This window comes from Dermochelys coriacea, chromosome 1 (assembly GCF_009764565.3).
Source record: "Dermochelys coriacea isolate rDerCor1 chromosome 1, rDerCor1.pri.v4, whole genome shotgun sequence".
NCBI classification, from domain to species: Eukaryota; Metazoa; Chordata; order Testudines; family Dermochelyidae; genus Dermochelys; species Dermochelys coriacea.
The window spans coordinates 41,846,706-41,859,059 of record NC_050068.2 but is presented as its reverse complement, the minus strand read 5'-3'; the positions used below and the strand labels follow the sequence as shown (position 1 = coordinate 41,859,059).

General features: G+C 40.0%; 1 protein-coding gene across 3 annotated transcripts in view; it reads left to right on the top strand.

Moving 5' to 3' along the window:
* The window catches only part of SACS (sacsin molecular chaperone), a 234,169-nt gene that overhangs the window by 117,652 nt on the left and 104,163 nt on the right, over nt 1-12,354 (top strand). For all 3 annotated transcript variants that reach the window (XM_043504295.1, XM_038388880.2, XM_038388864.2), the window contains one exon: nt 10,131-10,687. In XM_043504295.1, coding sequence (XP_043360230.1) covers nt 10,665-10,687 — 23 coding nt within the window. In that variant the 5' untranslated portion in view covers nt 10,131-10,664. The remainder of the gene's footprint in view (nt 1-10,130; nt 10,688-12,354) is intronic.

The window sequence follows — 12,354 nt, the reverse complement described above, 5'->3', positions numbered from 1 at the left end:
TCATCTGGGAGGCAAAATTTAATCAGAAAAATGTGAATGATCATTGGGAATAATTTAGGAACATTTTACTAGATACCAAAAACCACAATCCCACTATTGAAGAAGAAGGCCGTACTGGTTAAAAAACTGACCTCATTTGAGGGTATACAAAGCTGTAAAAAATAAAATATATAACAAATGGAAAGGAGAGGAAGTTTGATAGTAAAGAAGTTAGGAATTGTAAAAAATTGATATGGGAAGCCAAGAAACATTCAGAGAAATCTATGACCAGCAGAGTTAAGGACAATAAGGAGTTTTAAAAATATTTTAGGAACAAAATGAATCCTGACAATAGCATTGGCCCATTACTAAATGAAAATGGTAGACTTGTCAATAATAATGCAGAAGTATTCAATAAATATTTCTGTTCTATATTTGGGGGGAAACAGATGATATAGTCTCATTGTATGCTGATAACATTCTTTCCATTCCACTAGTACATGTGGAGAATATTAAATAGAAGCTACTAAAGTTAGACATTTTAAAATCAGCAGGTCCAGATAACTTGCATCTTAGAGTTTTAAAGAGCTGGATGAGGAGCTTGCTAGACAGTTTGTGTAGCTTTTCAATAAGTTTTGGGGCATTAGGGACTTTCCAGAAGACTGAAAGAAAGCTGTTGTGTCAATTTTTAAAAAGGGTAAGCAGGATGACTATAGGCCTTTCAGCATGACATTCATCCCAGGCAAAATAATGGAGTCGCTGATATGGGACTTCGTTAATAAAGAGTTAAATTAATGCAAATCAACATGTGTTTTTGGAAAGCAGATTCCATCAAACTAACTTGATTTTTTTTTTAACGAGAATGTAAGTTCAGTAGATAAAGGTAATAGTGTTGACATAATATACTTAGACTTCTGTAAAGCATTTCACTTGGTACCACATAACATTTTAATTAAAAACAATAGAACGATATAAAATTAACATGGCACACAGTAAATGCATTAAAGATTGGCTAACTGATAGGCCTCAAAATATAACTGTAACTAGGGAATCATCACTGAGTGGGTGTGTTTTCAGCAGGGTCCTGCAGGGATTGGTTCTTGGCCATATGCTATAAAATTTTTGTTATCAATGACGTGGAAAATAACAAAATCATCACTGAAAAATTTGCAGATGACACAAAAATTGGTGGAGTGTTAAATAATGAAGAAAACAGGTAACTGAATGTAGGTCAGACTTACAGATGGAGGATTCTATCCTGGCAAGTAGTGCTTCTGAAAAAGATGTGGGGTTTCTGGTGAATATGAGCTTCCAGTGTGATGCTGTGGTGAAAAGAACTAATGTGATCCTGAGATGCATAAACAGGAGAATCTTGAGTAGGAGAAGAGAGGTTATTTTACCTCTGTATTTGACTAGTGTGACCACTACTGGAATACTGTGACTGGTTCTGTTGCCCACAATTCAAGAAGGAGGTTGATAAATTGGAGAGGGTTCAGAGAAGAGCCGTAAGAATGATTAAAGGATTAGAAAACATGCCTTATAGTGCTCCAAATAAAGGAGCTCAAACTATTTAGTTTAACAAGAGAAGATTAAGGGGTGACTTGGCTACAGTCTATAAGTATTGGCATGGGGAACAAATATTTAATAATGGACCCTTCAGTCTATCAGAGAAAGATATAACATGATCCAATGGCTGGAAGATGAAGCTAGACAAATTCAAACTGGAAATACGGTATGCATTGTTAACGATGAGTGTAATTAACTACTGGAACAATTTACCAAAGTTCATGGTGGATTCTCCATCACTGATAGTTTTAAAATCAAGCTTGGTTGTTTTTCTAGAAGATATGCGCTAGGAATTATTTTGGGGAAGTTCTATGGTGTTATACAGAAGGTCAGACTAGATGATCACACTGGTCCCTTCTGGAAACTATGAATCTAACAACTACAAACAAAAAAGGGCTTAACTCTAACCTCTGATGCAGGCCAACATTTAGTGGAAACTCTGCTATAGCCCCATTTGGTTTTGACTATGGAAGTTACTCCATCATACATATCCTAGATAAGTCAGACATGTCCTTCTGGCACGCCTCTCCATCGCAAGCTCCAGCAAACCAATTCTCTTGTTGTACAATCGTACACCTTGTCCAAGTCCACAAAGACCATGCAGTTCTGTCTCTTTTCTCTAAACTCCTCCATGAGGATTTATAGAGCAAATGTGGCAACAGTTTTCCTCCTTCCCATCATAAACCCATACTGACTCTTCCAAATATCAACTGTGCCACTTAGATGCCTTTCAGTCATCTTCTTCCAAGCTTTCATAGCATGTGATGTCATCTTAACTGGATGATAATTAGTGCATAGTTTAATATCTCCTTTATGTGCCTTCACTCCCTATAAATTGTAAATTAGCACCTCTTTAGGAAGTGGTTTCAGAGTAGCCACATCCTTGAGCATGATCACATCCTCTTAAGAAATACTTCCTTTTTTCTCCCTATCTGCAATATTGCAAATCCCTCATGTCAGAATCATCTACTCCTCTTCAAGGTTTGTGCTCTCATAAACTCTCTGGAAATATAAAATAATAAAATTGATAGAGAAACCTTTGCTTGACTTAACCCAAACCTACATTTCCCTAAGACTAAATATTGTACTCTGTACTTGATCCAAATTTCTTCTGTTAGAGTAGTTTTGATCTGGTGTTTGGGCTCAGGAACACTTCTGTGAAGTACAAACTCAGAGCAGGTTTGAAATTAAAGTCCTGCAGTGTTAGTGTGCAATAAATTTTTATTCATCATATTCTGTTTATATAGAACAGTGGGGCTATTTTTAGCTTCTTCTGTCAGGAAGACAGATTGTCCCAATAGCTGAGGTTTAGCCATCTTCTCCTTCTGGTCCTGGTCTTCTCAATGTGGCTCCTAATTAGTCGTGTTTATTTATTTTAGTTATATTCTTCCATGGGGCAATGATAGAACCACAAATTCCACAAGATTTCCACAGCCTCTATAACCTTTGATGATAACATTTCTCTTCTGATTGCTACTGGGGCTTGCCATCTTTGTTGCAATAATAATGTAAAGTATTTCACTGGGAATAAATGGAGTAATCCTGAAATCAGTTAATTTAACACCTTTGAGGGAGAGGAAAGAGCAGGACTTTCACTTGTGGTATCCTCTGATGGTGAAGCATAAAAATGAATACCAAAAGGTCTGGAAAAAATTACCCAAGATGAAAACATTGTTTTCTTGTGCTCACCTGTCTGTATTCACTTGTCTCATTTTATACTTACATTATAAGATTTTGGCACAGGAACTGTCTTTTTGTTAGCACAATGGGGTCCTAGTCTGTGACTGGGATTGCTAGGTGCTACCCCAATACAAATAATAAAATCCACTAGTAAAACTCTGCCTACAGCCTCAATGTTCTCCCCAAAATTTATTTGAACCTGATTCTGCACTCTTTATTCAAGAAAAGAAAGTAAATGGGGCAAATTTTCTCACCCCACAATGGGTTCAGAAGTCCTGGGAGGCAGCAGTATTGGGAGTGGGAGATCCAAACCTTGTTTTTCCTGGAGAATATGCTTCCATCCTTACTAGCTGAGGGAGGTTTGATGAATTTGTGACTATATGACCCAATGGCTGAAATCCCATGGAAATCAACGAGATTGTTGCAGTCCTGAGGCTGTAGTTGTCATATAATATTTTTACTGCTGTTTTGTGAACGAAGAGGAATTAATTCCAGTCTTTCCACTATTGAAATCCCCATGCTAATTCTGCATGCCTACAAAAGATCAGCATTGGGGACAATAAAACTACAAGATCAGTCCTTTACCTTATCAGAAATTTCTATGATAAATACTGGCATTTGTGCCTGCATTTTTCATATTTCATCAAAAGGCAGCAACTCCTGCTATACCGAATGCACTAAATAATGAGAAAAAATGCTAATTTGGGGTAGAAAATGTTCAACTGGTCCCAGATGGGAAAATGAACAAGACTGTAGTTTGGCTATAATTTTTTTTTAATTCTTGGGTAATTTATTATTTAAATATTATAATTTTTGAAATTATCAGTGACAAATTATGAAATAATATTTTCTTTTTGAATAGCTATATAATATACAGTCACGTCCTCAACTAGCAACACTGATTTGCAGCAGCTGAGGATCTGGCCCACAAATTTCATTTGATTTTGTTGCCCTAAATTTCCCCGACAATAAGCATATTAAGAATGTGACAATTCCCATTCCAGCACATTTTGCTTACTGGCATCTTATTGTATTACACCCTGTCTCAAGTTTCTGCCTGTGATTTATAGGACAATTATAAACGAAAAGCAAAATTCTTTACATTTGTACAATAGTTGCGGTAACCTTAACTGTGAATTCTCTTTGAAGCTAGCTGGCATGCTTTTTACAGTAAATCTTTAAATTGTACATCTTTCTACAAGTACTTGGATACCTTGGTATTCCTTTTTGTAGTTAAATTTCTTTGTTTCCAATACAAAAGATTCACAGGTTTTATTTTTATGGCATCATTCTTTATCCCATTTGTTTTGATAAAGGATGTACATTTAAAGTTAAATATGTTTTGGTATATAGCTATTTTTCGGCAATTGGCCAGAGCCAGGCACTTCGTAAGCAGTTACTATGCAAGCTTCTACACCCTGTTGTGCCTGAAACACAGTTGCTGTTTCTGTAACCTAGCTGAAGATTCTTTCTTTCTTTCTTTCAAATGTGACCAGATAATTGATTCAATTCTGCCCACAGGATCTAAAAAATTTGAAAAAACAATTCTGTTGGAAGCTGTTGACACCCTCTGAGTTAAAATATCTGGTTTCTTCAATATTCATAAAAAGTGCTTGTCACTAGATTCTCTTTTCTGCTGTATTTCTGTTAAGAGAGCTCCATTGTGACCATATGCAGGTAGCTAAATGCATATGTTTATATGCTGCCTCCTAAAATGGGTGGATCTGGAGCCAATATGTTGAGCATTCATTGAAGACAAGCTGGTAATTAAGACTGTTGGGTATGTAGCCAATAAAGAATAGAATGGATACAATTATACGGCTAGCTTTTAGTCCTTCATTTATCCAGGATGGTAAGTAGATTGGTTTGGTATGGATAGTGATTATGACATTTCCAATAATTTTTCTGATTTCTGCAGGAAATACATTTGCATTACAACTCATTTCTCTTGTAAAATTATCATGACCTTCAATTGTTCAAAATGGCGTTGGCCTTAGTTGTCTACTATACAATCACACCTTTCAAATGAAAGGAAGACGGTTTATTATGTATAAAGAACATATTGGTAAATTGTTGCCAAATCACTGGAGAGTTGGTATTCTTTTGATAACCTGTTTCAGGTCAAACTGGATAGTGAAATTCAATAGATGGATATGTTGGGATGTTACATTCAGTGAAAAAATTACCAGGAAATTGTCTATTATCTAGAAAGCAAACTGAGGTATATTGCTTGCTAAAACATGTGAGTAGAGAGGAAAGCTTATAAACTGGTATATGTATGGGTCAGACATTCTGTACCAGTTTGACTCTTACTAGCAGAGGAAGGTTCAAACTGCACATCCCTGTGTCAGCCTAGTTTCCTGCACTAGAGTGAGTGAATTCACTCTTGGGTCTTAGTTTCATCCATTGTATCAGATTGGCCATGAAAGAGGGACCCATCTTTCTGACCCAAGCTTAGAAGAGGAGAAACAACTGGAATCAGTGGAAGACAACTGTAGGTTCTCAAAAATGCAGAAGAGATTGTGTTCCTAAAAATCGATTTATAAACTGGAATCTAAAAGGGATGGAACAGAAGTTGCAACTTTCAGAAGAGGACAATATACAGCTTACTTACGATATGAAGTTATCTGCAAAAAAATAGTAATTATAGTTGGAAATAGCTTTTCATTTCACTTTAAAAACAAATCAGTAGAGAATGTTGTACTAAAACACAAAAATCTACAGCTCTCAAAGCTTTTCTTTTAGGTCCTGTAATTTGGGGAATTGTTCCTGGAAAAGAAGATATGCAGTTATTCCAGTCGGACTAAACATAGCCAGATTCACCCACAGGGGGGTTATCAATTGAGCTTCCAGTATTGGGCACAGTGAATTGCGGGCACAACTACTAACATTTCAATGTCTACCTGATTTGCAGGCAAAACTAAGTAATTTAACATCTAAACATTAGTATCTACGCTTGTAACTTCACATCCACAATTCATTGCAGGCATCTGTTTTTAAAAGTCAAGCCCTAAATTTGGGGGATTATCTATTCTGTAACTGAATTTGTGTGATGCACTGGAAGGAGGTTTAGGTCCTATTTGTATCAGTTAAACAACTTACATGTGGTGTAGACAGCAATCCTTCCATGACTATTTTATCCAGGCCAGCACTTAGGAGGACTTTATATGGTCATATTAAGCTGTCAGGGAGCTAGAGAACCAGGGAAAGCTACAGGGTCTGTCTGTGTCTAGTAGCTGACAACCAAGTTCTGTCTCTCTTCTTTACCATGGGAAACCCTACTGGAATCATACCATTATGTTCATCAGGGTTGTAATTTGATTCAGTAACATGGTTACACCATCACTTGATCCCATCTACACAGGCAAAACCAAACGGATTTGGGATTATCATGTAAATTTGACAGTGCAGATCTGCCTTCACTGGCCAGGGTTTACCTTCCTCTTCAACTAAATTGGTTTCTGAGTGAATCAATTATATCTAAACTGCATTTAGGCACATTGTAGTGTCTCATTTCCTAGATTAGCTACAGTTGTCAAGAATACTTGTCCGTACTTTTGTTTTCCATGGGAACTTCAACACTAATAGGAGTAACACATGAATTCCGTGGCACATCTGGCTTTTCATTTATCCTAGGGGGTATAGATTGCTCACAGCTATTAATACATTATCAGGGCAATGAGGTTTAGTTCGAGTATTGTAAAGCATACCTCTTTTTCAGCATTCAGGTCATGTACATTGTTGGGCACAAAATCAAAAATGAAGTCAAACAATTTCCCCAGGTCAACATAATAAAGGAAAATCTATGTTAAACTGAGCATAGAAATGGAGAAGAGCTTCTGGGATAGTGTAAAACCCATTAATTATGGAGAGATGGTGTCAAGGTTCCTTCCCCACTCTGAACTCTAGGGTACAGATGTGGGGACCTGAATGAAAAACCCCCTAAGCTTATTTTTACCAGCTTAGGTTAAAACTTCCCCAAGGTACAAACTATTTTATCTTTTGCCCTTGGACTTTATTGCTGCCACCACCAAGTGTCTAACAAATATATAACAGGGAAAGAGACCTCTTGGAAACGTCTTTCCGCCTAAAATCCTCCCAAACCCTACACCCCCTTTCCTGGGGAAGGCTTGATAAAAATCCTCACCAATTTGCATTGGTGAGCACAGACCCAAACCCTTGGATCTTAAGAACAATGAGAAAGCAATCAGGTTCTTAAAAGAAGAATTTTAATTGAAGAAAAAGTAAAAGAATCACCTCTGTAAAATCAGGATGGTATATACCTTACAGGGTAATCGGATTCAAAACATAGAGAATCCCTTTAGGCAAAATCTTAAATTACAAAAAGACACAAAAACAGGAATATACATTCCATTCAGCACAGCTTATTTTATGAGCCATTTAAACAAAACAGAATCTAATGCATATCTAGCTAGATTACTTACTAAGTTCTAAGACTCCATTCCTTTTCTGTTCCCGGCAAAAACATCACACAGACAGAGAGAGCCTTTGTTTCTCCCCCGATCCAGCTTTGAAAATATCTTGTCTCCTCATTGGTCATTTTGGTCAGGTGCCAGCGAGGTTATCCTAGATTCTTAACCCTTTACAGGTGAAAGGATTTTTCCTCTGGCCAGGAGGGATTTTAAAGGTGTTTACTCTTCCCTTTACATTTATGACAGATGGTCTTTCAATAGTTAAGGTTGTGATTAGCTTTCTATTCTAAGCCTGTTTTTTGACATTCCCACTGCCCAAGATGGTCAAAACTAAATCAATCATCCTGAAATTTCTTGTAAGTTATTTTCTTCTGCAGATTTTTTGGGGAAAGTATATACCTTGGCCCTTCCCTTCCCCTTGCTCTCCCTTGCCTTGACTTCCAAGTGCTCCTGCACGAGAGTGCACAGGGAGCCCTTGAAGAGTTGAGCTTTCCACTGCAAAGAAGGTGCACAACCTCTCTGTGACCTCCCTAGACCCTGTCTCCCTCTGCAGTAGAATTGTACCAGTTTCACATGCTGTGGAGTTCTTTACCTTCATGAAGGTTGGGGCAGAATTTTCCTTGATTTGCACAAATGGTTGTAACTAATTAAGTAGCACCTAAGATTGCATTACTTTTCTGTTGGACTCTATGCTATACAAATATTGAAACATTTGTTAGACAGAAAAACAAGTGAACCCACTTATTGAAAGGCCTGGAAAAGTATATGTGCTAGATTTTATTTGCAAAGACATTACACTGGGAATGCTGTTTCCAAAATCACCAGTGGTGCAAGTAGAATTAGTTTCTCCCCGTCCCCTCTCCATGATCCATCCAATGTTACCTGGTGGGGGTGGGAGGGCTCTGTCCTCCTCCCGCTGTGCTGGAGACTTCTGAACCGCAGGGCTCTCCAGAATCGCAGTGGCGAAAGGAGCAGAACATGGGGTCACTGGGCAGCCCCGCACCAGGAGCTTCTCCAGTTCGGCTGAACCGCCCCCAGCCCTGTCCTCTGGTGGGGCTGCTGTACAGACCCCAGATAGTAGACACAGCTGCATGGAAGGCCTGGAGGGGTGGGGCGGTACAGCCATGCTGGAGGAGCTGCTAGTGTGGGGCTGCCAGGCGGCCCCATGTTCTGCTCCTCCTGTGTCTTTCCAGTACGGCGTACCGGCTACAAATATCTTACTGGTACGGCATACTGGCCTGGACTGCCCTAACTGCACCATTGGAAATTCCTCTCAGTTTTACATTCCCTTGGTTTTCATGTACAAATTAACTGAATAAATTCCTAAATAATGCAAAACCTCAAGCCAAAACAAAAAACCCCCCAGATTATTTGTATTTTAATCTGATAATTTAATAATGATCATATTTACCTATTGCAGCATAGCCTCGATTATTTTCTGGTTAGGTTTGTGGCTAATGGGTCCCCAAGATGCTAGTTGGAGACAAACATCTATGACTGTACATTTAAGAAAAGATCTACTAGCTGAGAGCCCAGTCAGAGACACAGAAAAGAATTTACATTTGCACAAAGATAGAACAGTGAAATGCTGTCAATATTTTACTATGGAGTTTCTACAAACATTGTGCACTTGGCTTATGATGAACCCCACTTATCAGGGATGTGTGTGTTTGCAATGGGGGAGTCAGTAGAGTGAAAGACTGGGGAATCTATTCACTTATTCTCCCCCTTAAACCAAAATGCATTTTTACAAACTAAGAGGGAGAAAAAAAATCACTGGGCAAACAAATGTAGGAAGCTGGAAAGGGCTAAAAATGGCTTTATACTGCACAATTTATATATGCATAGTGAATGAATCAGTTAAGCTATTTGGCAGTAGATGTGTTGCATCAAGCAGGCACTATTCAGGTTGCTAATAACAGTAAATTCTGTGTCTCAGTTTGAAGGAATGTGTACATTGTTCCTGAAAACTATACTGAGTGTTTGGAAAGCATAACGTAGAAGATGACCTATATAACTGGATGTGGGGATAGGAGTTGAAGACTTTGTATCCTCCCCTGTAAATCTAGCTGCAATCTAGCTAATCACCTCCTCTGTCTGCGGTCTAGTATATTCCAAGGGCAAAACAACTCTTCAGAAGTATTCTGCCCAACTCTTCATGGGGCTCTCAGGTTCCCCAAGAGCCTTTTCCAGCACATAAAGAGGTAGAGGGAGAAAGTGAAAACCTGTCTCTTAGTCAGTATACTTACAGCAGTGTGTGTGGGGAGAAAAAGGCAGAGCTCTGTTTCTGCCCTCCACGTTCTTGCAAGTACTGTAATGCACAGGGTCATTTATAATTAGAAACATGACTCACTTAGAGCTAGGAACTGCAGCTATGTCCTCAGAGGAAACGACTTTTTCATGCCCTTCAGTTCAGTTCCTCTCCATATTAATGTCACTCTCCTTCTCTCTCATTGCTTTTTCTTCTTTCAGGACCCCAGAGCAGATGTTAAGAAGTGACTGCTAGCAAACGAGAGAGCTAAGACAGGGCAGACGTTGGCTCCAACATTGTCTCAGCTTCCTGTAAAAAGAAGGAAAAGGAAAACAGAAACATCTTTCACATTCTCACTCTCTCTCCACAAAATGGACTGAAATCAGTTACAGAAGAAAATGGTGTGACGTCAGTTAAAGTTGCAGAAAGAAACCAAGTTCTCTGCACTTGCCAAGTACCGTTGTTGCTAATCTATCGCTGAAATTGAGACAAGCAAGCACTCTGAACAACTGAGAGCAGTAGGTTTGACAAAGAATCTGGATAAGGAGCAATCAGTCAGAAGCACAGCCACATTTTGAAGATAAGGGATGAAGTGAACAGTGAGTGGGGTTTCATAAGGTTGGGCTTTCTGGAGTACATTTAAAGAGAAAGAGACGACGACGCTCAAACAGAGAAGATAAAAAAAAATTGTTTAATTTATAAATTCAATGTCTGCTTCATGTTGTTAGCAGGAAAAGATTACATGAAAAAAGAGGATGGAGACCAAGGATAAGATCAGGTAAATGAGTTAACCATTGTGAAATACTTTGATTAGTATAAGGTGGCTATCAGAGCTCCTGATGTTGCTCATATTCTCATTGGCTTCAGTGGGAGCAAGATTGCCTGAAATGGACTTGGAGTTTATCAAAAGGTGCAATTCATAAAGGCTAAATGAATTGCTTAAAAATTACACAATAATGTTGAAGGGTCATATTGTGATCCCTTTATTCACACTGGTTAGCAGTTATTCATGTGAGTACTTCCACTGAAATCAATGGCATACCTTATGTGAGTGACTGCTCACCACTATGAGTAATAGAGTCACAATCTGACCTTAAATTCTCACGTTACATACAATATCCTCATTTAGATTAAGCATTTAGACAAATATATTTGAAAATAAAGAAGATGAAAATAATTTTGCGGCTTCACTTACTGTACCTGCCAAGGCCTGAATTCAGTGTTCTGTTTCCCTGTCATGATTGGGTAACATGGCTACTAGCTAAAGCAGAGGTGGGCAAACTTTTTGGCCCGAGGGCCACATCTGGAAATAGAAATTGTATGTTGGGCCATAAATGCTCAGAACATTTGAGTTGGGGTGCGGGAGATGGTGAGGGTTCTGCTGGGGATGTGGGCCCAAGGGTGGGGTCAGAAATTAGGAGTTGAGGGGGCTCCAGACTGTGGCGGGGGAATAGGGTGCGGGGGGTGAGGGTTCCAGCTGGGGGTGCTGGCTCTGGGATGGGGCTGGGGATGAGGAGTTTGGGGTGTAGGAGAGTACTCCAGGCTCGGACTGAGGGGTTCGGAGGGCAGAAGGGGGATCAGGTCTTGGGCAGGGGGTTGGGACATGGGGAGAGGCTCAGGGGTGCAGGCTCTGGGCGATGCTTACCTCAAGCAGCTCCTGGAAGCAGTGGCCATGTCCCCACTCTGGCTCCTACGTGGAGGCGCAGCCAGACGGGTTCTGCGTGCTGCCTCTGGGGTCCTGATGCTTCTGGGAGCCACATGGAGCAGCCCCCAACCCTGCTCCCTGGCTGGAGCGCCAGAGCGGGGCAAGCCCCAGACCCCACTCCCCAGTGGGAGCTCGAGGGCCGGCTAAAAATGGCTGATGGGGTGGATCCAGCCCACGGGCCATTGTTTGCCCACCACTGAGCTAAAGAGTAGCTTCCCTATGGATACAGCAATTAAACAAGGCCTTTGAGACCACAGCTGTTAATTTAATATTTACTTGGACTGTGAGATGTTGTTTGAAATGTTCTTACTATCTATGGGTGGAATTCACCCCTTGGTCGTAGGCCCATCCAAGACCTTCTGTCCCTCTGCTCTGTGGAATCCCCTTGGTATACCTGTGCAGTGCGATTCAGGCAGATGGATATGCAGGATCTACAGAGCAGCCACTGCACATTCTGCCCACTTGAGCGGTAAACTCTGCACTGACATGGAATATGCCATTGCAGAGAGGAAAAATGAAAGTTGGTCAGGGTCCCCTGCATGGGACTGTAGATGAGGTTGGGTCATTAGTTGAGCCCACAGGCTGAAATGGTGGCCATGGAGGGGCTGAGTTGAAGCCTTGTAGCCTACCCTGGGGTTGGTTGGGTTGATTTCCTCTCCAAATTGCACACAGGCAAACCACACAGACTTGGTTATGCCAGCTTTATGCATGACTTGAGAATTCTACCCTAAAAACAAGTT